The sequence below is a fragment of the Phallusia mammillata genome, chromosome 5 (assembly GCF_965637545.1).
Source record: "Phallusia mammillata chromosome 5, kaPhaMamm4.hap1.1, whole genome shotgun sequence".
In the NCBI taxonomy this organism is placed as follows: domain Eukaryota; kingdom Metazoa; phylum Chordata; class Ascidiacea; order Phlebobranchia; family Ascidiidae; genus Phallusia; species Phallusia mammillata.
Window position 1 is genome coordinate 12,055,632 of NC_137256.1, and position 27,218 is coordinate 12,082,849.

A 27,218-nucleotide genomic window follows, 5' to 3' on the forward strand; every position below is an offset into this window, starting at 1 on the left:
GATATCGCTTATCAGTCTTGCGTTTTCTGTTTGATAGGCCATCGATATCCAGGACAGGAACCCTGATCCAATTTAAGCAGTCTGTAGTGATTCTGCTAATCGCTGGGGTTCGACTTGTAGCTGTAGAGTTTATATTTTGCCAAGAAAACTGCGTGTAACGACATCCCGGCGGATTAGTCCGTGAGACAAGGGGTTAGAGGAACCACATCTTACGATCAGAGGTTTACACTCAAGCAAATCATTCCACCCTCTCTCGAGGAAATATAGAACAGTGCGACATAATCAAGTCGCATTTGAAGCCCAAGTGGACTTTTATTCAATGAAAATGAACCCTAAACAGCAACTACGTTTTGGAATTGCTATTTTAATAGTTTTTGTGGCGTTTGTCAACGCAAATGCAGACGAAGATAATTCGCCACCAGAAATCACGTTACGTATGGGACAGTAAGTATACTTTTGTTTCTGTATTAACGGTTATTATTAGTGAACTTAAAATTATACAAAAAATATAGTAAGAGCGTTGTAGCTTTCATCGCATGTCTCTCACTAGCTTGGGTTCATTTCGTTGGCTGTATATGTTCCTATCGTGAATAGCGTAAGTACCCGGCGGACTTAAACCTCTTGAGGACAAAGCGTTTTTGGCGCTCGACTTGCTGTAGAGTGTATGGGGATCGAGCAAAACTGGACCTTTGTGGGGAGGAGCTGCCTCACCATCTTGAGTGGGCCTCGTTGTTTTCTTATCGTCTGCCGATATCTACTTATCAATCGGTGCTGACTAGTTAACGCTACTGATCGAGGAGTTTTGGCGTTGAATCGAGAGTCGCTACCTTCCGACGAACAGTGGTCTATTGTACTTGCCACACAGCGACCACAGAACTCACATGTTCGACACCGTTGGTTGTCATAAGGCAGATATTACACTACCGACAATTGTGTATTGTTTCGAGTCAAAACACAAATAGATTTCGAGCAGGCGAACAAAATTTTTAACCCCTTTCCTGCAACGTAAAATTTGTTTTCCAAGGATCTCTTATTTGTGGAGTGTCTGAAGAAAGTTTTTAATATTACATCTCAATTTTATTTCAGACCTAATGTGTGTGAAGAAGAGGCGGTCAAAGTAGTACGTTCTGTTCAGCCATGTGTGAAAGCGTTCACGCGTTTAGTGAAAGTTTGGAAACGAGGTTGCGATAGCGGACGGTGGTGCGTCGGCTACGAACGAAGGTAACAACTATGTCATTTAAAAAGTTAACACCCACCCACAGTGATTACAATTAAACCTTCTTTAAACCTTTCGCAAAAACCAAAACAATTTTGTTGTAATGTAATTTCAAGTGTTACATGACGTACCACACATACCACCTGTACCTTTTGATTGGCAGAACTGCTTATTATACAACCTACCGCACAGCGTACGAATCTAAGCGGTCAACGAGACCCAAGTGTTGTTCTGGCTGGATTCAACTGAACGACGAGGCGGGCTGCAACCATCGTAAGTATTATGTTAATTTGGTCTAAATATTATTAGCAGTTATTTTCAAACATCCCTTATGTTTTAAAATATAGTAGCGTATTCCTATTTTATAACAAGTGTGATATAAACATGGACGGTGACCAAATTGATTCCGACTTTTGCCCAGTTTAAAGAACAAAATTAACTCCGTGATTTCATAACGGGTTTGGCTATGAAGGGCAGCTTGAAACCTATTGCAATAAGCACCACCGGATATAAAACTACTTACTTTTCCTTCACGCCCAAGGGAGAAATTCGTTTTCCAAATTCAGCATGTGCGTAAGTCGGAAACCCTTGGCAATTCACCGTCCAGTAACCGCTTTTAACACTAATTGTTGGTATTTATTTCATCAAGTTATAAGAATCAGCGTACAAGTTCATTTCGAGCAATAGTAAAGTTGAATTGGCTTTACATTAAAATTGCCTTTTTGCGACTACTTTGTCGTTTGTACCTAGACCTTAACTGCTGGTCTACTGTTGCCCTTCGCCATGGAAGAATCCGGATTGGACTTCACACTAAAACACAAATCACCTGTATGTTTACAATCTTTGCTCAGCAAAACAAAAATTAGGGGAATGGATAACAAATGCGAATTTTGGATACAAACTCAGGCATTTTTTACGCCACGCCCTGTATTGGAAGAACGTAAATGTAAACAAGACATTTCCTCGCAGTGATCGACCAGTTCGATGACATTCACATTCGTAATTCGCTTACATATTGCACCCACATATTTGATCACTATCGGTACGTGATAATAGGTCTGTGAGAGGTTGTAAATGCACAAGCGCTAATTTGAGCACGATAAAACCTGGTCCAGGTGCATCAGTCACTCCCAGCATACATCCGCAAACAAATAAGGCGAACAAATGGACGTTTGCTTCAACCCTTTGTTGCGCGTCCGTTCGTACGGATTTTCTCCTAGGTACACTTGTTCAAAGTATCTGATCAGGCTTTTCAGATGTATTAAAGTGCTATTTTTCTTGGAAGAAATTCTGGGTCCAACCGCATCTATGACCGGTTTCCGGGCCCGAGTGTCGATGTCAAGTCAGGGTGGCACATTGTGCTAAGCCTTACTTAGTTCGTTATTTTGGAGCCGCACGATTAAACGAAGTAACAAGCGTGTCCAAAGCAAAAGGACGTCGCGACACGCGCACCCTTCGACCTCAAGTCGATATTTTGATAAAGCCGAATCTGCGTTTTGTCACCACACGAATTCGCACGCGACTTTCTTTATTCCAAGTCGTCGCTTTCAAAGCTTGATTGACATGTGGCTGTGTTGCCGACATTAACTGACTTGTCAAATGTTGGAAGCCTCCAGGCGCACGCTATCTGTGCAGCACCATGAAGCATTGGACATAATTTCGTGGTTCTACTAAATTTTTGGAGGAATCTTTATCGAAGCATTAGCAAGTCAAGAATGAACAGTTATGTGATCAGTGTCTGTGAGCAACATGCCTCGAAGCTGTTTACGTTACACTCCGCACGCGTATACGGTCCACACAAACACCTTAGACCTGACTGAAAAACAAGCAAACAAAGCATGCGTTGTCCCGTACCCGGCTTTTGCGAGCGTGATTCATTCCTCCGATGACCCAACTTTACCCGCTTCGGGTAATCGGCTTACCAACCAAACACTTTTTTTCGCTTTGACGCGGCGAAGACCCCGCTTATGCGTGTTGAGGTCGGTTTAATCACCTCGTGACGTCACAACCAGTCGTCTGTTTTGTCGGCGTTCAAACTGCACCAAACAACAGGATTTGTTTATCGTGGGTTTTGCTCTTGGGTCAAATTGATGTACGTAACCTTTTGTTTATTCATAAATCACAATCATACTTCTCTGCTTTTTTGCTTTCGCATCTGCTTGACGTCTTGAAAACTTTGATGTTTTAGCAGTTAGACAAACAACTACTCGTTATCGCTATCATCTCGACGTATTGCAAAAGGTGTGCTGGCATGTCATTTCAGTCTGATAAAAACATTTTGTTTTTGCTTTTCTGGATCAGTTCAAACATCGATGCTATCATGATGTTACTGGATGTAAAAAAAATCTTCAATCGCAATTTCCCTTCCCGTTCTGGGCTTCTCCTGTCGTACGCTGGGCCTAAGTTATGGCTATGACCAAATCGGGGTGAAACCCTGATCTCCGGTCAACGGGTTGATTTGGAAGTTCGGGATTAACTTAATCCGTTGACCCATAATTTTTGACTCCATCCCTTCAAAAATCGACACCGTCACGAGGTCGGACAACGCGGCAATTTGTAACCCGATCTAGGCCTTCGTGTTCGCCGGCCGTAATGAGTGTGGCGCCCGCGCGTTGCCTGTTACATCTCTGTCCCTTGGATGAAACGATCAACGAACTGATGTAGTCTGCGCTATAGGGTTAAATGTTGTGATGCATTCACCGGGTTTGACAAGTAAAATAGAGATACCTGATGCCACACTCCATAATCTTAATGAAAATGCTTTTCGCCAGGCGCACTGCCACAATTACATTTACAAGTAGACAATTCCAACATTTTTGTGACTGCCCCCAGGCCGTAAAGTTGTCTGAAACCGAACATTAGGGTACCTCTTGGGAAGACTGTAAAATATACAGCCAAATCGAATGTAAGATGAAACATAAGCAATAAACAATTTATCATTGCAAGATATTACATGCGCGCGGTTTATTTAATAACGATGACCTGAAAGTCGTGTAGACACACATGAGGGGCTTAGAGACGCGTGTGCTCGTGAAAAGAGCGATGTATAGCAGATGACTTTGTCCCTACTTGTGGCTTGTCGATGCGCGATGCTCGGTTTCCTGTTCTGTCTCCACACCGGGCCCACGCACAAAGCAACACTCGCTCTTGCAGAGATGGGACCGCGATTGTGCACCTTTCTTACTACCAAAAATACTTCACTCTCTCCCGTTTTCCTTACACTCTTCAGGTGTAAGCGCTGCGACAAAAATTGCGATTGCGTGTTACCTTCGGCCGTCGTGCATGAAAGTGTTCGTGCTACGCAAATAAATTGTCAGACGCCGACGTCACAAGTTGGATATTCTACCTTCGATGGTGGATTTGAATCATGGTCGTTTCTTGCTGGAGAGCACGTACCTTGGCGGTTCAGCAAAACAGTGGATGACGTCACTAGGGAGAGAGACTAATTGTCAGCGGCTGGGCAATGCGTCAACATGTGATGAGAAACCTCACAAAGAACGACTTTGTGCAGTAAACTACGCACGTTGCAAGAAAGTTTTAAAATGAGAAACTCCAATCAATCTCTTAGTAGTTTGCACACCATACTATTAGACATGTTGATCATGTGCCATCTTTTATTTTCGATGTCAAGTAATGAACATTAACCTTTACATGAGGATGGAAGCAAACATTGTTCATTTTCAATAAAACGGCTGTAAATTTTCTGCTGAAAGCGGGTCACGGGGGTTATACGGTTCATTGCGCAGTGTGGATTGTTTCCAAGCAAATAGACCGCTGTGTGCGGAGTGTGTTTTCGTTCGTTGACTAAGGCGCCACGTCTTGGGTGCAGCGATTTGTGCGCTTGTCATTGGGAGAAGATCTCCTATTGACATGCCACAATATATCTGTTGCAAAGGTAAGCAATCGAGATGAGGCGGTAAATTGCTACAGTGTGCTCACGTCATTACATTTCCGGCCAGGAAATCTGTTTTCTCAATTTGTCAGTTTGCATTAGGCAGAAAAACAAGCCCGGCGTGACGCACTTGGCGAGTTTGCTCGGCAACTATAAACATGCCATCGAGATTTTGACATGAAGCCAAGGTTCAACCCTAGTGATGTAAACACCAAGCAGTTTACATAAGACAGTTGCTAGAAAACCCGTTAACTCATGCAGCGTATCATGTTCCACCTAAAGCTAAACTACAATGATACAATCGGTTTAAGCGTCAAATCCCTCTTCCAGACAGACGATAAACAAAAGCTCATATACCTCAATCTGCCGCCAGTTTCGTGTTATCATTGCCATGTCGAATTACCTTCTTAAATTCCCCTGGGCGCCTTATGTCGTTGACACGAACGCCTCACACTGACAGGGTGACGGGGATCCTATCACAAACGAATTCCTTCCTGGTCGAACGAAGATAGCCGAGGCTGTGGGAATACACAGGAGTCTCAGCGGGATATGCACTCGTTATCAGTGGCGATATGCAACATAAAGACCACCCCCTCTCGCCATGAAGAAGAGCTTGTTCTCAGTTGGAATAAAAGCTGACTTTGCAATGCCCAATGCCCTTACTCGCGACTTTCGACAGACTGGGACGTGGTGTATCGTTTACAGGCCAGAATTCTTTGTCCGAGAAGTTTTCCACTGTTATAGAGACTAGGTTACGAATAGTCATCTTTTCACTAGCTTGTTAATTGAAAACCGATGGTGAAGGACTGTGCTTGTGTCGGCACCGAATTAAGTTGCGCTAAGTGTGTTGTTAAAGGCTCTTTTCTTAAAACGTTCCTTTGTCAGGTTTTCTATGGTCGTTTTGTGCGCTGCAATCCTGACTCCGCAGAGTTCCACTTCGAATAAGGAAAGCTGATCAATAAAAACCTTAACCCTTTCGGCCTAAGCTCGGCCCCGCGATTCTAGTTTCACAAGAGAGGTTATCGCTGTAAATCAAAACACCAATGGGTTAATCCTTTGTCCGACCCTAGTGTTCCGAGTTTTGGCGAGCCCCTTTCAATATAAGACCATAGCTCAGCAAATTTTCCCTTTAAATGGGCTGAACGTTTGCGGTCAACAGTCAGTAATCATTAGGCATTTGCGAAAGATTACAGTTAGTAAGTCAGCAGGAACTTAACTCTGTGGCCTTATACCTTTTAGATTAAAGCTAGCGAGTAGATTTCGACTGGCCTTTACGTATAAGCAACAAAAATGCATTTAGTGTGGTCGCTTTGCAGCGTCCTCGCCCTTACATGTCTTTTTGTCGACATGAGTGTTTTGGGGCAGCGGGAGCGTCTTCCGTCGTACGGTAACTTGCATCCTCTCAACTTCGGTGAGGTACATTGCGGATCTGACATCTCTCGCTACCATAACGAGGATGACAATATCCAGAGAGCCGAGCCAAATTCACATCCACAGGGTTACAGGCAATCAAAACTCACCAATTTACACCTTTTAACCCGACATAGGCGATGGGCAACAGGTTGGTATTAGCAGAATTTGTGTCCAGAGTGGCGCAGCGGTATTACGTCAAATCGTTGCACCACTTCTGATTTACCCATCGTTTCCTGCCGTCTCGTACCGCAGAAGACGATGGCGACCTCGTATGAGGCGGAGACATATTAATGTCCCTGACTTTTCTGCGAAAGGGTCGTTCGATTTAGGATTAACTCGGCCCATATTAATCCTACGATTTGCGACCGCGCATTTCAGCTCAATGCTCGTACGGCGTTTGCTTCAATGGCGGGCGATGTCAGGACTCAGCGACTCAAATGTGCCAATGCTCCGGCGGATTTACCGGTGCTCGTTGCGAGCTGGGTAAGATGCATGCATTTGTATATTTAATAACCAACACTTCCAAATTCAAGCCTGGGTGGTTTTGCTTTCTAATTGGGTATATGCACCATTTTAGCCATTTTGCCCCATTATTGGACAATGTATGTCCTTAATTGAAACGTCCATGATTGTAATGTTAAATTATGCTTCAATATTAATCATGTGAAATTTTAAAATGACTACGAACCAACCGTCTGAAGCATATGCCACGAACGCGGGTCGGGTTTGACCCGTTGTGTTTTGAAAGTATTCCGCTTGACGCTAGTTCAAGCAGTCTGTCGTCAAGCATTGAAAACACCCCGGTGACGAATGATAGATGGACTAACTCTAAGCACTCATCTAAGGCAATCTCATCGTAGAGGTTCACCGCGCATCTGCTCCCTTTTGGTGGCTTATTGGTTGCGCCCCAAATGTAGTGTGCAGTAAAATCATTTCCAGGGCATGTTTGACGTGGTGACCCTGCGACGACCTTACCGATCTTTGAAACGCAGTTATTTGGTAAAAGTGTAATTAATCCTCCAGCGACTAAACCTAAAGTCCTGATTTTTTTACAATATAATATCGCGAGGTCAAGCGTTCGTTATCTGGCAAAGCGTCGGTGGCAGGATTTAGGACTTTGCCCGCCCCACACCCAACCTCTTCAAATCTTACACAGATAGCTATGCTAACGCATCGTCAACATGGCGAGCGCTGCGGGTCAAATTATGTTTGCAAACGAGGTAAAGCAGTCTACAAAAGTGCATCTGCTTTCCCTCACCGAACCCCACTACAGGCTAAACTGATACCTTGTTAATCTCAAGCCCTTGTCTCAGTGCTTTGAAATGTTGCTTGGGAACCTAACTGCATTGAAAACATGTTGTCGAAGCGAACACATTGTCTAAAAAACCATGTGACATTTGTGTTTAAGTAGTAAGTTACTATTTGAAATTCCACAACCGTCCCACGCACCCACTGACGCAATAAGCTTTATACGCCTTTTAGGCAAACAAGTGAGGTATGTTTCTCGGCAAGACTTTGTGCGTAAAAAATGATTTTTGTTTGCGTAAGGCTGGGGCTACCGAGTTACGTAATAGATGTAACTCCCTATTGTTTGCGAATGAATGTGCAAAATAATCTTAAAAGAAGGGATTTTGTTCGGTTTAATTTTTACGGTGCGTATCGCCTGATGTTCAAAAATTCCAGAGCCACAAAGCGAACGTTCAAGTTTGCTTAAACCCCCAGTGGTCATGTATTTTGTTTGTCGAGCAATTCACCCCGTCGCGTGCCCGATCGTCAACGCTACTTCTGCAAACTGCCTTACAATCGCTGATAAATTGTTGCGCCCTGTTTGCGTCCCTGGGACTTGTCATTGTCCTGAGTCTTCGCTTTCGACAGCTAATGCCGCAGGCTTGAAGATAGTTATTTGTGCCGATTTATAGACGTAAGGCTTACGCGCAACCACGCCTGTGTGTTTTTTACTGTTTTATGTATTAAATTCTGTGTTAACATGTTTGATTCGCCGAGATAATTTCCACAATAAACCATTTGGTCAATGACCATAAAAATACACTAGGTTTGCACCTGCACCAAAGTTTACAGACACCCCGAATCCTGAAATATCAGTTTTTATTGCGGGCAAATTATCGTACCAGGTATAACTTTGGTGAAACAGCATTTTCCTACATTGTCGTAATCAAACAAACCTTTTAAATTTTGGTTCGCTTATGCTTTTAACCAACAAACAACCGTTACTTAAGGCGAATTGAACTTCGCCATGTTACCAGTAAACCAGAGCGAACCACCTCAAAACGTCACCTCGGACACCACATTCCGTAAATAGGATCCCCAAAACATGCACACCCTATGACTTTATACGGGCAGCTTAACGCGGGTATTTAAACTGTTTGTGCGAACCTTTATTTGGAGTAGAACACCGATAAACAAATCCCCTTTAAGCGAATAACTAAGTGGTAACCTTTACCCAATCGGGGAGGGAAAATATCGTAGCAAACACACTTTTCTCGGTATTTTCATGTTATTGAAACCAAGTGTACAAGCTAAATATTCTTCTCGTGTTTTCACAACATACAGTTTTCAAAATGAGCCAGCACTGGTCTGATCACTAGTAATTAGCTAAAGCAGCTGAGGGAAATACACAGACTTGCTAATGAGCCAGCACTGGTCTGATCACTAGTAATTAGCTAAAGCAGCTGAGGGAAATACACAGACTTGCTTTATAATTGTCATCAGGTGCCGGATAGTCGACCTTGCTACCTTTCATTCCCTCCAGCATTGTGACGCACGCACACATCGTTAAGCTTGTCCCTCAAGCGTCATATTTGTGATGGTCGCACAAAGGCTACAGTGGAACAGAATTGCTAATCGTCGCAAAGGGTATAGAGAATGTATCTGCATTCTCAGACGGTGTATTCACTTATGTTCGTTACCAGAACGCGTGCCCAGAATCTCGCGGTTGCTTTCACCCGATGTCGGTTTCCGACTTGCGATTCCCCACAGACCCCGATGCGCCCCCGAAACACCCCTAACGCGTCTCCGTCGACCTTGCCTGAGATAATATAGCCGCTATGTCAAGAGCGCGCGCGACCGTGAAGAACTTGTGCGGAAGAAATGTAAACAACCGTGTTCTGCGGCTGGCGCCCGGACATGTCGAGCGATGGAAAGTGCGCCTTTCGATACTTTGCGATGGGACTCAATGCTTTCGGCGATTTATCAGATAAAAGTAAATCGCATGCGTCCTTGACATTTATCACGTTTTAGGCTAGCTATGGATAACTTTGATCATTTTCTTGTCATTGACCGCGCGAACTTAAGTGCTGTTGTTGGTTCTGTTAGGTAAACAAAATAATCTCTGTGTGGGTAATGTCTCGACATTTATAAAATGCAATGGCTGATTTAGAAACCTGCTAAAATTGAAAAGGGGAAGCCTGGGAGAACATTTTGACTTTCCAATGTGATTTTTGTCAAAATACCTTGGTTTTGTTTCAGTTTTTCGACAGAACGTAGTTACACATCGACTGAAAGTCCTCCAGTGACGTAAGTTGTATAAATTGGTTTAGTTAAAAGTTGTGGCGAACCACATTGAGTATTTACAACCACCACAAGCTGAGTACACAAAAGGCGCAAGTTTATGCATAACTCATAAAGTCAAGAGAAGCAGGCTGGTCAAAGGGCACTGTTGAACTAAGAACTGGCAAATTTACTGTGTTAAAGTTTGCACATAAATATGCACATAAATTTTCCAGCTTCTGGTATGGTCATTAATATCCCTGCTTGCTTTTACCTAATACGGTAAAAGAAATCTTGTACACTGCGATTTTCTATCCTGCATTCAGTGGCAATGAACGGAAGCGCCCAATACATTTCTTTCCACACGTCTCGTGTTGCGCGCTGCAGCATCAACCCCATCACCCGGCTACCCTTGGTGTCACGTGTCACTTGTTTGCGTGCGAAAGTCGGTCTCGCTCGGCTTCGTTTCATCCTCGCCAGGCAATGTCAATGCCATCGCGTGCAAATTCCACCAACGCATTCGAATCGGGATAAAATCGTCTCGGCGACACCCCCGTTGTGCGAAAAACTTAAATTGAGGCAGCAGTGGAATTCGAAAACTTTTCAGTCATTTGTAAAGTCACGTCGACACATGTTGCCACCTAAATCTTAAAAGCCTGGATGATATTGGAAATAGCACCACTGGCCATGCACGAAAACGGTCAGCTTTTAAAAACCAGAATACCCAGATTTGTTTAAAACTAAGGCTTAACATATGATTGAACGAGTCCAAACTGTGAGCGCTTGTCGTTTTTGGTGTTACTGACGAGTTAAAACTGCCAGAAATCCGTGTAATGCGCTAATCCGGTTTATTGACAAGTGGTCGGCAGTTAGACATGCGAAAGAGGCGTTTACGTGGTTGGTGCACCCCACCACACCTTAAGATTTCCTACCGATCGGATATCGGTGCCATGTCCATTTCGTGTAGTGTTTCTGTAGGGCAGTTATGTTCACTTGCCGATTAGTGTGGATACATGAATTGGATAACAGAGATTGAGTGTAATTCGCTGTTGTTGTGTCACAATGTCGTGACACAGCGAAGCACAACTGTATTTTACATTAATTCAGGCATTAAAATCTATTGGTACTAACACAAGGCTTGTACCCCCTTCGACGTTATTCCAAATTCCACAGTAAACGTAGTCAATTGTATGGTTTACCCTTCAGGCAATTTCTTTTTAATAGACTTTCAGATAAGTTTAACTTTGATTTGTTCCAGACTTGAACGAGTGTGCGACAAACAACGGCGGATGTAACCAGATGTGCTGCAACACTTTTGGCGGCTTCTTCTGCAAATGTAGACCAGGATTCCACCTCTCTTCCGATGATAGGACATGTGTCGGTAAGTTATGGCATTGTAGAGGATACTACGAATACATAGTGTGTCGGCGCAGTTGTTAAAACGCGGCCACCCACAGTTGTCGTGGTGAGATGCAAACAAGATCTCTCGGTGGCCCTGGGTTCCAATCCTTTGTCTGGGAACTCGGACGACCGAAAACGTCCATCAGTCCCCAACTACAAAGGAGATGTTTGCACAGGGATTAGAAAACCCGATGTTCGTTACCTTTAGGCAGGTGAAATGCGAGAACATTTAGCAAAAATGTGCGGTTACAAGTTTTTGTGCTCTGTTGCATTTTCGTGGTCACCTAGGATTATTCAAGCAAGCAGATGCCACGATAACGCGTGAGTAATTAACTCGGGCCTGGATGAACTGGCACAATTCGATCTCACTCGCTAACCGTCCGGCACAGAGTCAATTTAGCTCATCTCAATCACTACTGGATAATCACTACTCTTCCCAAGCGGCATTTCCGATAATCGCAAGCCTGTTACTCGTGTGAAACTGTCGGTAACGTTTTCCTTTTGCTCATTTACGGCAATTTGGGCACATTTACTGTCTGACCAGGAGCCTGGAAATGTTTCCATGGATGATAAACTATTCTGTCTTCTAACAAGTTCCCGTTAGGGTTGCACATATAAAACATATTGTATCGGATAAGCGTGATCACAATGTGCTTGTTCGCTAACATAGTACAGAAAAACATGTGACCATAAGGTCATATCTCGTGATTGCTCATGCCCGAGCCAAACCAATGGTTAACATTCTTACATTTGTGCAAATTCGTTTGCAAATCGTGGCTCACACCCCGCTCAATGCGATTGGAACCGGGTCATTCGGTGCAGATGCGGAAACCATAGGGCTGGATTTGCCTTGTGCGTCTCACCCCAACTCCCTGTGGGACAAGGCGCGAACGTCAAACCTAATTCACGGTGCGCATATAACGACATAAGTCGTCTTGTCGATTTGATGTGATTAGCCGTTCGACCTTTGAACTGACGCAAAGGTATATAGGTCATCAATCTTTGAATTCAGACCACGGTTCTCCGATCACGAGGTGCACTTGGGGTCTATTGTTTCCTGTGGTAAATAAATCCCCGTGGTCCAACATCTTTTGACGTGTCGGTACAACTTAAACGTTGGGTTCAACAATATGTAACTGCTTTTGAAAACCAATGAATAAAATACCATAGGTTTTGGATTGTTTGTCAACTTGTTAATGTAGCAAATATTATGTTCGTATCGTGGAACCATATCCGTCACACGAAGTTTCAAACTCTGTCAAAGGTACCAATCAACACCTACACACCACCAAATAAAGTTACGTCAAAATCACAAACCAAGTTGCTCTTCAATAACTCCGACTATTAAACGGGTTTGACGGGGCCAAATTGCCGTAGCTGTCAATTAAATCACTTGGCGTGAGGATGCGATCGACAAAAACGTGCCATTTGCCGGTGCTGCTCCAACCCAGAAACTACGAACGATTACAAAACAGGGCATTTATAACCGACGCCCTGCTGATCATGGGCCGTGGCTCGATTGGGTCTGTCCATCATGATGACGTGAGTACTGCGTTGTTGTGTTGCCCTTGTCCCAATCGCCATGGTCAACTTGGCGTGTTTGGACAGGATCGTAGCAAAATACTTTGCCCCTATCCCGATATAGCCTGAGTCCGCAGCAAAGATTTGCGAATCGCGTGACTGCATGTAATGTGTCGTGTGACTTAATATCGATGAGGCTGTGTAACTGGTGTTTGGTAAACGAAAGCAAATTACTGTGGCACAAATGATCCCACCGCGCATAAAAGCCTTAAATTCCTAGCTTGTCGCCACCGATTAGTTCGTTTGAGTGGGACTTTCGACTAGCACCTGTAATCCTGTAACCTTGACGAAAGTGACACTGTTGCCGCTCGGGTACAGCAGATTCTGTTGGAAAAATCAACCCAGTACTAAAACTACTTTGCGTTACCGGCGCTCGTGAGAACCTCCCACTGTTTTGGGAAACGAGATATAGGTTTGGGTTTGGTGTCACCCCAAGCCAGTTCACACCGTGTACCAGAACTTGTCAGGGATCCGGAAATTTTCTCCTCGTGTGAAGTTTGTCCGAGATAGGGGATAATTGGCGATAGACTTTCACTCACCGCCGCCCAACCCTGTTATTACTCGAAGCACGTCTTTATTATTTCTTGGCAGCGGGCGCGAACTGCACTCTGGCTCTCACAGTCACAAGGGTGCGTATAAATGACAGTCAATTGCGCGTTCACCAAGCCAAGTCGAGTTGTATCTTTAAGTCCTGGATTCGTGCCAGGAGCTCACTTCACCGGGTGCTTGCGCGTCACAGATTCAAGTGGAAAAGAATGTAATCAGGCAGCAACTCAAACAACGACGCCGCGCGAAGACGAACATTCTGGGTCTTGTCTCTGTTTATCTTCGGGTCGCAGTGGAGTGACAGGCGATCTGCAGTTGACGCGGCGACGTTTATAGCAGCCACTCACATGGGAAAAACAAACCGAAGTCATACCTCACGTATCTAGGTTCGTCTTCACAGTCGGAAGGCGCGAATCGCACACAAGTGGTTGTGATAAGAGTGCGATTAAGCGCCTCGCCTCTTGTGCTGGGAATAGCTCGCAATATACACGCCACACTTCAGAAACAGCACGGTGGAAAAATATGTGTACTCGTCGACGCTATGTGCCACTATCTAACACAGCCTTGGAAACTTGCTTCAGCTTTGTGGTTTGGGTTTGGGATACAAATCACCTTCAATTCCAAACATCACTTTGGGTATTAAATCGGTACCAATGGTTCTAGCTCAAAAAGGCAATAAATATAAAATTAGAAGAATGACTCAGCTTTGGCCCGTAATCCAATCAGTGCTTTATTGGCACATATAGCGACGATACTTACTTCATTTGCAACCAGTTACAAATTGTGTTCGTTATTTTCAGACGATGATGAATGTTCGGATCACAATGGAGGTTGCGCTCACATTTGCGTTAACATCAAGGGCGGACACTACTGCGAGTGTAACGATGGATACAGACTTCATTCCGACGAAAAGACATGTGTCCGTGAGTGTTTTAACAAAGCACGCGCATTTGGTCCAAATGTTCCATTTCATGAATCCCTTGTTTCGGTTACGCGCGTTACGAAATGTTGCATTTTTGCTGAACAAATGTAAATGAGGATTTTACTCAATACAAGGTCCCGTGACCTCTAGAGGCAGATTCACGGTAAACGATCGTTTAACCTAATCTTTTACGAACTGGAATAATCTTGTCCATTCTTTACACTGAGGTGTGTGTTTGTTTCAGCAACAAACATGTGCGAGATCCGCAACGGAGGCTGTGAGCAGATCTGCGAACCACAAGGCTCAAGCGGACGCTATTTTTGCCGATGCGAGCAAGGTTACGTGTTGAATGCAAACGGACGAACCTGTGACGGTATAACTATGCTTTTTGATACAGTAATGTTCATTATGGCCTGTAATATTTCCACATATGATGCTTTTATTTCACTTTTTCGCCAAATCACTTGAATCACTGGGTAGTTATAAATAATTCACGGTCATAAATTCCTGTTTTAATCTTTTGCTTGAAACCTGGAATATGTGACTTTACAACCGCCAGTAGCAGTAATAGTCTTGTACAGTAAATTGATTCAAAACTGTCAACTGCCAGAGCAAAGGCTACAACTTATCAAAAGATTATCTCAGCGTGAGTTGCGTACCGCAATATTTTCGTGCTTCATGGTTCGGCATTTGTTTACAACGGGGTCTGCAAATCGCATGTTCAATCGCAAAGTTGGTCAACCGCCTTGGTGCACGACAGTTTGTCTTGCAGTGGGGGGCGCATACCAAAATGATGTTTGAACTTCATTACTTTCTGAAAAACAACCGTAGTGGCCGAAGTTCGTTTTGCTATAAACGCCTTCGGATTTGCTTTTTCGAGAAATGTTCTAAAGGTCGTCACGAAATGACACTAGAGCAATCGCGGTTAAATCGCGGACCTGATTCAATCTCAGTTCAAATTCTTTTGGGCCATAAAACTGTCACAGTCGCCCACACACTGGTCTGTTGTGGGTTGTGGCCTTTGTAGAAAATCCACCGAGAAGTTTTACGACGGTCACCAACCAAGTACTTTAACAAAGGTATTTGGAAGGTTCTTACTTTTATTTGTGTGTTCAGTTGCCGATCCGTGCGAACGTAACAACGGAGGATGTATGCACAACTGTATTGCGGTGGGCTTCGTAGCGCAATGTTCATGTTTCGAAGGCTTTGAGCTTGATGCCGACAATAGAACCTGCACAGGTATACCAACTGGACTCGAACTTTAATAAAGTCTGTTTATAAGTAATCTGAGTTTGAAATAGTTCAAGAAATGTAAAAGCGACTATAATTGCAAGTATGAAGTAACTGCAAAACACCACTTGTGTGATTTGAAGCACTGTTGTCAATTGGAAATCAATTTTGTGTCTAATAGATGTCGACGAATGTCAAGTAAATTTGGGTGGTTGCTCTCACACTTGCCTTGACACCATTGGGTCGTACACTTGCCTCTGCAATCCTGGGTATGAACTTGGAACTGATGAGAAGACATGTTACCGTAAGTACAACCAATTCTGTGATCTTGTCTCAGTTTGACCCAACCCCTCGGCCAGTTTTTCCACCGTTACGCCGATCTTCTCACGCAGATCTGTTGTTTTTGGTCTGGGTCCCGAAGTAATGTTAATTTCTTGTGATAAGCATCAGCACAAGCGTGGAATGTTCCGTACCTTTTACAGCACCTACCTCGCATTTTGCCACCATCTATGCAAATTGCTTGTTCAGTTGTTCAAAACTCGTCTGAACGTTTATCCGCACTGCGCGGCGCCGTGTCCTTAATTTCACGGGCACTCGGACCAGGAATTGTTAACAGATTGAAATCTCATGGATTTGTAGTTGACGCTGATAAAATCGTACTTGGATTACTAGAAGAAACTTGACTTCAAACGTTTGTGAGTTTTATAGTGTTGACCTTAGCTTTGCTGCAAAGGCGTTTAAAAGGAAGTATCCGGACGCATTGTGCAGGTATTTGAACAAAAGCTACAAAATAGAATAAACGGTCCATAAAACTTCATGACCACCATCCTTTTGCCTTGGCACGTTGCATCCTGAATCATTAACTGAATCTTGCATTCCAATTTATCGACAATCGCTTTAACAATGCAAGGACAATTAGCCAAACAAGGATTAAAGTGGATACCAAGTAGATGTGCAGCCATTAATCATTTCCCTTTTGCACAGGTATTGAAATGGAAGTAATCAAATCATGTTCAGCTATGAACGGAGGTTGTATGCATGTTTGTAACGAGGATCTTGGACGCATCCAGTGTAGTTGTAACCCAGGATATCAATTGGAAGCTGACCAGAAAAGTTGCACCGGTACAAACGATTGCACCCTTGGCCAAATTATTACATTGTTTATCAACGTCTGTCACGTACACATGTACTTGAAATTGTTTATCAAAAGCGCGTAAAAGCTTGTCAAATGTATAAAGAAGAGTTCATAGATGGATTGCTCGATTGAGGATAACTAATAGATCCTAAGGGTTGTGTGTAGTTGTAGCAAAACCGACTGTGTGGTGATTTATGTTGTGTCATGCCACAGACCAAGACGAGTGCAGCGACGGGTCAAGATGCTGCGAACAAGCATGTGCGAACACACCAGGCAGCTACGACTGCAGTTGCCGCGAAGGATTTCAGCTGGCCGCGGACTTGTGTGGTTGTGCAGGTATGCGTTTGCAGCGACCATGTTAGCGAATGTCAGCGTAACAAAAAACCTAGTGAACTGAGTTGTACTCTTAGTTCGAAATGATACACGGGGCATGAAAGTAAGGGGACCTATGTTAGGTTTTGTTCATACTTGTACGAGCTAGGTTCTGTTAGCCCACAACATTATTATTGGAACGCCTGAGCAAGCTCCAACTATTTACACTGAATCCTCTTTTTGCAGATGTCAACGAGTGCTTGAATAACAACGGCGGCTGTGATCAGCGATGCGTGAACAGCGCTGGTTCGTACCAGTGCGCATGCGCGGGGGGATTTATGTTGGACGACAACCTACACTCGTGCAACGGTAAGTCGTAACCGTTTTACATGTCATTACCGTGGTTTGGTGCCTGCATAGCGTTTCTTCGCACGCAATACAAATCTAGCACGCACGACTTCACCAAACAGGAGAAAAAAACATTTCTTGTACTGGTGTTATAGGAAAAAAGTTTAAAATATTTTTTGTATCGGTCTGCAGCTATCTTGAACGATCAACCGATTCGTGTTGCCCCCGTCATCCGCTTTAAACCTGAAGTACGTCAAATCGACACTTCCAGCGAAGAGCTTGGTGCCTTCAGTCTTATTACAAGGTAAGAATACAATTTAAAAATGTTTGCCAATATGTGCGTGATAACATGCTGTTTACAATGGTTTCGTATTTACCTCTATTTGTAATTGTATCGTTGTGCAGGTGTGAGCCTGGACATTTCGGTCACGAATGTCAGTATCAATGCTCGGATTGCATAAGCGGATCGTGCAATGAAGAGCGCAGTGGATGCAGATGTGACCCTGGTGTGACTGGAATTGTCTGCAACGAAAGTAAGGGAGCAAAACCATGTTGCAAAACAAAAATACTAAAAAACCCAAACATATACAAACCGGGTATTATTGTCGACTAAAGGTTGGTTTGTTGTTGGCAAGCTATAATCCTTCCATTCTGTTAATTGACCCCAGTCCCAGGTCATTAGACACGCGTGGGTTTGAAAAACAAGTACAGATTGCCGGTAGTGAATGGCTCCATTCACTGGCGCTATGCAAGCAACTTATTGGGTTGCCAACGTGTGACTCATCAGTAAGCCTCTGATCCTCAGTAACCCTCAGAACAATCACTGACTGTTTGCATTTTGCAGCATGTCCCAATGGAAACTTTGGTCAAGACTGCGAACAGACTTGCACGTGTCAGAACGAAGGCGAGTGTGACCCCAAAACAGGCCACTGCAAGTGTCCACCAAGTGTCCGAGGTGTCCATTGCGAAGACGGTAAGTAAAGGGCTGTTTAGCCCATTTGACTATAACTATAATGTACTTCATAAAAACAATCACAGATTATAATCGGACTTAAGGCGATTTCCCTTTGTGAGAAATAATACAATGCTTCTTGGTTCCACATTCTAACTTTGCATACCAATTTATAAACGATCTGCACCATACCGTTTACAGTATCACTGAAAACGACAATTCGGAAATGGACAGGCGGCGAGTCTTTTGGATCGCATGGTCGCCAAACGCGATGAAAGTGACCTTTGTTGATAAAAGCGCATACCAAGACAGTTTAGTTGTGATGAGGATTAAGAGCCATTTCCGTCAGACGACTGCCGCTGAGGTGTCGCGTTTCAATGCTATATCCATCGTTGTTGCGGCCCATTGAGACAACTCGTTGACCTACACATAAGCTAGTTTTCTCTCGGATATATTTTTAGGCACGTTATGCTGTACTATTTCAAACTAATTTTCAAAGGCGCCAGTGGCAATATTCATACATTTATGCTTGTTTCATGACATCGTACCAATAAACTATAAGTGTCAGCACGCGGAAACCCTTGTGTATAAATATCAGCTGCACAAAATGTAAACTTATTTCCCAACGGAAGCGGTTGCTACAGTTGTTTGAAGTGACAACTTAAACGAATCCCTGGTGTTCGTGACGCCTGGAGAAGCATTAAAACTAAGTATTCAACCTTTGTTGCTTTCAGCTTGTCCCAAAGGCTTGTACGCACCAAATTGCAATCGTAAGTGCAACTGCCAAGGTGCCAGATGCCATCGAAACTTCGGGATTTGTTTTTGCGATCCAGGACGCTACGGAAGGAGGTGTCACAAATGTAAGCGACGTGACAAAAAGTTAAATGATTTCAGTCAAATAATCAGCGTAAAAATAAACACTTACTCAGCCTTCTTTAATTCTAACCTTATATTCTTAGCTTGTCCACGATGGGCTTTCGGTTTCGGCTGTCAAAACGAATGTCGATGTAACAAGCGCCACACTTCCAACTGCAACAAAGTGACTGGGCATTGCAAGTGCAAACGCGGTTACACTGGAGAAACATGCGACTCGGGTAAGTTTTTTTTGTGTAAATTTTTGATTTCTTTATTTGCGAACAGTTACTGATTACAATTGTTGTTTAAATCAAAACCCTGTGCTCAGCATGTATCTTGTAAGCTTGGGCATTCCACAAATTTTCGGTTATTTCGTGTGGGACCTGCGCATAACTGTTTTTTTTTGGCAGTTTGTGCGCAAGGAACATACGGTAGAGGATGCAACAGGCGTTGTCGATGTGAGGAAGGTGTCGATTGTGATCATGTCACAGGCTCATGTCAACGTGATTGTCCTCCTGGATTTAAAGGAGCCAACTGCTCACAAGGTACAGAATTCTCTTGAGTTGCAATAAGGTCGTGAAATCTCATACTCATTAGGCACTTGACAGGTTATTTCACAGTTTACCTATTACCCGCATCAACACTTCCTTACGAACAAAACGCCGTAGATGTTTAGTGCAATACTAGTATCATACTCAAAATATTTTTTATGGTTGTTATAGCGAGTTGAGACAAAAAGTGACATTCTACCCGGTTCCAGTAAATTGAGGATTAGCAAAAGTCCACGTCACCATTTTTGTGGCTATGTCCCAGCAATACAACAAGCGCAACAATAATAGTAGTTAAGGTGGTGTATGATCTGCATATAGCCTAACGCAGTCTAGTTTGTGGATAACTGGAGATGTATTTGCAGATATACGTAACTCTCAACAAGCTATCACCTGATCAAAATTCCAGATATTCGCGGCAAGTTTTTGTGGCGCCGTTGAGCGCATTAACATACTTGCGCAAACCAATGTCAAAAATACAACACCATAACATATTCAGGGTTACGCTAGGGCTTATAATGCTTGATGTGACAATTTTAAAATAAATGTTCGGCCATTATTGCGCTCATAAGAAATCCGCCTAGGGCTGATAAATGTTTATATAAATAAACATACGTTTTTTTCTCAAAAAAGTAAGAACTACATAGTATGGTAGTATGGTGAGTGGGTAGTCGCCAATAATGATATCGGAGTACCATCTATTTATTACTAGGTTTACGATGATTGGTTAGGTAACGTGATACCTATACATTTGCAGAATGCTCCGCTGGAACCTGGGGGGTAAGCTGTCTTGAGGTCTGCAGCTGCGCCGATGGAAGTCAATGTGACAGAGTGACAGGAGCTTGCATCTGTGGACCCGGAAAAACTGGATCAACTTGCGAAGAAGGTTGGTTTCGCGATAAACAACTTTAAAACGAAATATCACACCCAGTGCCGAAAGATAGTCGGCTTATTGGTGGTGGTAATCAACTATTGCCTATTGTATTGTATCAATTAAACATGATGCAGTTCCTGAACGAATTGACGTACGTGGAAGGTGGTGTAAGTAATTTGTGTAACTCATGTTTACTTAAATTGCAACCCAGACTGTCCCGGAAATACGTGGGGCCAGGATTGCGCCAACACGTGCTCATGTTTAAACAACGGCAAGTGCAACAAACAAACAGGAGTGTGCGAATGTGCCGCCGGCTTCGTTGGACAACTTTGCGCTGATCGTAAGTCGAAATTGCGTCCAAGGTCGAATGGTCGGTGCCAGTATGTAATATTGTAATTCACATCACAGGCTGTCCAAGGACCCGATATGGCATGCAATGTCGCAATAGGTGCAATTGTGGTAACGGCGAATGCAACCCGGTTGACGGATCGTGTTCTTGCAATCCAGGCTACGCTGGGCGCAATTGCCAGAAGAGTAAGTAGTTTTCAACCCAAATGTCGTTTGCCTTCTGTTGGTGCATCGAACTTAATCTAAATTTGGTCAGCTTGCGGACTCGGATACTGGGGACAGAACTGCGCAAGTCGATGTGACTGCGAAAATGGCGAACCTTGCGATCCTGTTGGTGGTGAATGCAACTGTGCGTCTGGATGGAAAGGACGTCGTTGTGATGAAAGTAAGTGAAAAAAATCACACGTTTGTTTTCTATTAAATAGCTGTTTAATTTAAAACAATCGTTTGTACATTGTAGCTTGTCCATCCGGGACATACGGACCTCAATGTCAACAGGAGTGCTTGTGTGAAAATGGCGCACTGTGTGATCACGTGAGCGGAGCTTGTACGTGTATTGCTGGATGGAGAAACACCTTCTGCGATCGTCGTAAGTCTTACACTCAAATCTTCTAGAAAATTTATAACTTACACACACGAAAGGGATCTCGACAACCGATTAATGTTGCTGTTCAACTACAGCTTGTCCTGACGGTTACTATGGTTTGGATTGTTCTAATACATGCGCATGCGGCAACGGAGCCGAGTGCAACCACGTCACTGGTGAATGTTCTTGCCCGCCTGGATGGGTTGGAGAAAATTGCAACCAACGTAAGTCATTTAAATCTTTGTGCGCTGTTCAATTTCAGCCTGGAAACACATCTAATAGCTTACTTCCGAATCAGGTTGTGATGGAACCACTTGGGGAGCGAATTGTGCCAATCAGTGTGAGTGTTCAAACGGGGCCACGTGCGATCACGTGACGGGAAGGTGTATTTGTGGACTTGGCTTCACGGGACCAAGATGTGACCGAGGTAAACTTCCAAACGATATAATCCTTTTTTTTCATTTTTTTTTTCAAAAATTTCATTTTCTGAACTGTCTGTGCTTGTAGTTTGTAGCCAAGGCTACTTCGGCGCCAACTGCCAAAGGACGTGCACCTGTCGTAACTCTCTAGGATGCGATCCGGCTACTGGGCGATGTGCGTGCGAGCCGGGCTGGATGGGAATCGGATGTGAGATGGGTACGTTGAAATGTTTGAGGATATCACCTTTTTCGGTGTTTTTATGGATTAGAAAATTGCTCACCACATTCTCCTTTCTTTGAAAACCTTAAATATTATACATGCCTTAAAATGCGGTATATACAGAATGCTCAGTTGGAACATTCGGACAAGGATGTGGGGCATTCTGCTCTTGTCACAACGGTGGTAACTGCAATCCCTCAACTGGAGAATGTGCGTGCCGATCAGGTTGGATTGGATCCGACTGCAGTGAAGGTTTGTAACCGTGTTTTCAGGACTTAAAAAGCATGACTCGACTTAAAATTAATATGTACAAACTTGACAGCTTGTGATCCTGGCTTCTTTGGTGATCGGTGTGAGGAAAAGTGCAACTGTGAAAATGCTAACGGCTGTGACCACGTGACAGGAAATTGTTTGTGTTATCCGGGCTGGAGGGGAAGCAGCTGCGATCGACCTTGTCTGGCAGGTAAGGCGAAAACTACAACTATCGATGCACGTATAAGCAGCTAAATTGTTCTTGTTGGTAACACGTTTCTGCCTTATAGGATATTTCGGTGAGAACTGCGATCAGAAATGCTCGTGTGCAGCCGGCGAACCGTGTCATCATGTGACTGGGGAGTGTTCTTGTCCACCTGGCATGACTGGATCTGGTTGTCAGAACGGTGGGTGGAGTCCCAAAGCATTGGTTTTGTTAACTCTTACTGTGGCAGTTGGCCTAAAATATACCTATTTTACTTTTAGTATGCCTGCCGGGTAGATTCGGAAGCAACTGTGAGAGTATTTGTTCGTGTGGCGCCAACTCGCAATGTGACCCGAGAACTGGAGAATGTTCATGTGCTCCTGGATTCACAGGATCCGACTGTCGACAGAGTAAGCCAACATACCCATGCGTGAAATCATTGTTTATACTTTGTAGCATAGCAATAAAATCACTCTTTCGTTGTGCAGGTTGCTCTAGTGGAAGATATGGGGCAAACTGCGAACTTCAGTGCACTTGTGACAACGGAGCTCACTGTCAGTCAATAACAGGAGCATGTGTATGTACCGCTGGGTACACTGGACCAACTTGTAGCGAATGTAAGTTCCATGTCTGTTTTACCTGCGGCTTTGACTCCTCGATGCGCTATCTAAATATTATGTCGCAGATTAATCCTTATCGTACACTAAATCATGTAAGATTGTTAAATGTGCACATTTAACTTGTTTTTTGGATCGTGCCACAGTCTGTCTCCTGACGAACACCTTGCAAAGTCGTTACACAAGTGCCTTATTATAAAACCTATAGCTGCTTTATGTTTAACTCCTATGTTTTGTCCCAACAGCGTGTCCAACCGGGTTTTACGGCCTTGGTTGCAAATCTTCGTGCAACTGCGGTAGTCATGGAGGTTGCGATCCCATTACTGGGGACTGCGTGGCCAAAACGAGATGTCCAGCTGGGAAAACCGGCAGCAACTGCGAATCGAGTAAGTAAATGTACAAGTTTGACGAGATAACGAAACATAAGTGGAGCGTTTACGCAGCAATCGAACAGAAAGAAAATATTTTTTGTGCTTTCGCAGCTTGCGCTTCCAACACATGGGGATTGAACTGCGCCAATCAATGCACTTGTCTCAACAATGGCGTTTGCGACGTGATCACCGGTGAATGTAGTTGTGGTCTGGGATGGAGCGGCCAAAACTGCGACGAAGGTATACTTTTCATAAAAATAACATGCTTCATGTAAAATTTTGCAATCTTTAACGCTGTTATGTCGATGTCAGAGTGCTCACCACGCAAATGGGGACCCAACTGTGAATTAGACTGCACTTGCAACCACAACGGAACTTGTGACCGATTCAACGGTTGGTGTCACTGTGCTCCAGGATATTACGGGTTGGCCTGCGAATCAAGTAAGTTATATTTTTGGTATAAATCAAATGCCGATGAGTGAGTATAAATAACATTTTTATCATTTTTAACAGCCTGTCCGAAAGGTTTTTATGGCGATAGATGCGCAAGGAAATGTGATTGCCAAAACTCTGTTGACTGCGATGCTGAAACTGGAAGATGTCGATGTGCCGCTGGATGGCATGGCCCACAATGCGAGCAAGGTAAGCAGAGTAAAACAGAAACGTTAGGGCAGGAACCTGGCCGAATGGTCTGGCGCGCCTGACCCACATACAGACATAAAAAAAACCTTGATCGGGATTCGTCCCAGGGAGTGTCCTGGGTTCGAACCCCGTGAAAAAACGTTTAAAAAACATGAAAAATTTTTTTTTGGAAATGAAAATTTAAATAAAACTAAACGTTAAGATTACATTCTGTTGAGATTCTACTTCATCTTTTTGTAGAATGCCCAAGTGGAAAATTCGGCCCAAGTTGTTTGACATCTTGTGAGTGTGGCAACCGTAGCAGCTCATGTGACCCTATCACTGGCAAATGCTTGTGTCCACCAGGCTTTGGCGGCGATAATTGCCAACAAGGTAAGTCACCAGTATATCTTTAACTTGGTGTTAAGCTTAAACTGTAAATTTCAAAAAACTCACCTGTTTACTCTTTCAGTGTGCAGCGTTGGAAAATATGGACCTGGTTGTGGATTAGAGTGTCAGTGTGAACATGGCGGCAACTGCGATCCAATCAGTGGGTCTTGTACATGCAAACAGGGATGGTTTGGAGCAACTTGCCAGGAAGGTAAAATGCACTTCCTGCTGTTTTTACTATAGCTAACAGATAGACATTAAATTGTATAGCTGCTTCTTAAGCGACTGACATGTGCCGAGTATATTAGTTTTATCTTAGCAGCCAAACCAAGTCCAAGTGTTAACATGGTTACAATCTCGTTGCAGCTGGTATGCTGGCCTCTCTGCGACAATCGTACGGTCGAACTGCAGTGAGCAATCTTGGAGGATCCCGAACTGAAATCCGTACCCGTGTTGGTAAAAGGATTCAGCGCACCCACTATCGAACCAGGATTTCATCTCGCGGGCGCCAGCGTGTGGGACACGGCACCCTTACCAGATCGCGGACCGCATAGAGAAGCAATTCACTCTGAACCTTTACCACAATTTGTCGCGAACCAAAGTATGCGCTGAAAACGTGCGTACTCCTTGTTGGAGTGTTTTGTTGAAGTAACTCGTGTTTGATTATTGGCTTCTTTCTTACGTTGTATTGGCAGCGTTTTCTTTTCTTGCCGTTGCTCAGTTTTTGTTGTCTGTTTGACGAAGCGACTTGTGACGTACCCTCCGTGGACACTTAGACTCTTGCCGCTCGCTCGTGCGTAAAGCTGGTCAGCGTCCCAACCTAACACACACATCAATACCATCAACCCCTACATTTTTTGAAACAAAGGTGCCTATTTTCGGAGGCGTACAGTCTTCGTGTGTAGTTTTAGATCTTTCGCTCCTTTTATTCTTCTTCGTATTTTACACCCATTTGTTTTCATCGTCAGTTCCAGGCTTGCCCGATGCATAATTTGCCTCGCGGCCGTGGTCATTAGCAGCCAGTGTCTAATTCAGCATCGGATGTGTGCTTGCGTCTTGCAGATTGTAATACCTAAGCAAGTGTCATAGATTTCACCGTTGTCGTCACACTTTAGACTTGTTTTGTGTTTACCTAGATTTGTTAGTAGTTTAAAGACTGACTTACTCGACCAGTGGTCTTGGCTCTCATAGCTTTGCATTTCGTGTGCTATTGTGAGTGTGCTGTAGACCTGATGGTAGTTGTAGCGAACGATGGCTAGTGGTTACGTTCACCCGATTTCCAACCAAAGAAAACAACTAATTACAAGTAGACTATTACGTGCTGTGCAAAAAACGAAGGTGACATGTAGCACCAAGATTAATGTACATAGAGAATCAAATACCCACGAGTAGTGTTTGTATTTATTCATCTCATTGTGTTGATTGGGACCTGGATTGTGAACAACACCATGTGAATTGTTCTTGTTTAATGTTCGATTCTCGCCTCATTGCGTGTTGAAGTTTCATCGCTTTTATGTACTGCTGATGCGGGGATGCTAAGCCTGCTGTCAGTTTGCCTGCATGTAACAAAATAAACATCAACTGCGCCCAAATGTTTACTTCAATTTGACAAAAGCTTACCTCATGACATCTCTAATTGCAACATGATCTGCTTGTTGCAGTATCGTCCGGAGGGTTTGGCCAGGCGATCCTTGACCATTTTTCGGTCACTTGTTCAGGTAGAGATTGTGATTTCGGCATGTTGTTCTTACTGTGATTTCGGCTGAGCTTTAATTGATTTAGTATTTTAGTGCCAGGCTGGAAGAGTTTTTCATCATGTGTTCAAACACCACCGCTTTTCAGGTTTTCCAATCCGTTTTGTCCCAGAACATGTCTGGAATATGGACTGTGTTTTGAGATGAGTTTAATTCGATTGATGAAAGAACACACAGCGACACAGTCATCTTCCAAAGTCCACCCAATTAATTACGATGATCAGATGAATACTAACTGTTATAGCATTCCCACAAAACAAATGAAAGGTGTACTTTCAGTTCGTGTTGTCCTCGACTGTTTCAAAAACCGTACATAGAAATTGCAATTAAAATGTTTTTTTTCACAAAGCAATAGCATAAACAAGTCGTTTAGGGGTTAATAATTTTGTGCCATTAGCTGTATAGTAAAACTAAATCATGGAATTGTCATTTAGTTTGTAAAAATGTAAGTTAACTCAACTCAACTCTAGTTAACTTTGAAAAGTTACCTTGTTTGAATCCCGCAATTCAACGGTACTACGAACGTGCCGTGTGCACAAGCACGTGCCAGGATTGTAGTAATTGATGTATGACGGCATTCCGATATTTTCGATTTTCACTGGCAGTAACATCGTTGCGATTTGGTTTTTGTGATTTTGTGACTACTCTAAGCTTCGCTTTATGTATAAATATATATATATATATATATATAAAATATATGTAT

At 43.6% G+C, this 27,218-nt stretch overlaps 1 protein-coding gene across 2 annotated transcripts; it reads left to right on the top strand.

Moving 5' to 3' along the window:
• LOC145228569 (uncharacterized) lies at window positions 1-26,353 on the top strand. 2 transcript variants are annotated; one of them, XM_080093656.1, is made up of 38 exons: window positions 1-444; window positions 1,087-1,221; window positions 1,380-1,489; window positions 6,900-7,004; window positions 11,287-11,409; window positions 14,357-14,479; window positions 14,723-14,851; window positions 15,595-15,717; window positions 15,890-16,012; window positions 16,693-16,830; window positions 17,057-17,179; window positions 17,402-17,524; window positions 17,696-17,807; window positions 17,909-18,036; window positions 18,348-18,476; window positions 19,190-19,315; window positions 19,415-19,549; window positions 19,721-19,855; window positions 20,616-20,744; window positions 20,944-21,072; window positions 21,141-21,266; window positions 21,337-21,465; window positions 21,541-21,669; window positions 21,762-21,890; window positions 21,965-22,093; window positions 22,174-22,302; window positions 22,429-22,557; window positions 22,628-22,768; window positions 22,848-22,964; window positions 23,044-23,172; window positions 23,251-23,379; window positions 23,625-23,765; window positions 23,862-23,990; window positions 24,063-24,191; window positions 24,264-24,392; window positions 24,633-24,764; window positions 24,844-24,972; window positions 25,128-26,353. In XM_080093656.1, exons 1-38 carry the CDS (start codon window positions 320-322, stop codon window positions 25,313-25,315), a joined length of 4,896 nt encoding a protein of 1,631 aa, XP_079949782.1. In that variant the 5' UTR covers window positions 1-319; the 3' UTR covers window positions 25,316-26,353. The 2 variants fall into 2 exon arrangements, with proteins under 2 accessions (XP_079949782.1, XP_079949783.1); XM_080093657.1 differs by lacking the exons at window positions 1-444; window positions 1,087-1,221; window positions 1,380-1,489; window positions 6,900-7,004 and adding an exon at window positions 6,332-6,669.
• Window positions 26,354-27,218: the final 865 nt, after the last annotated feature.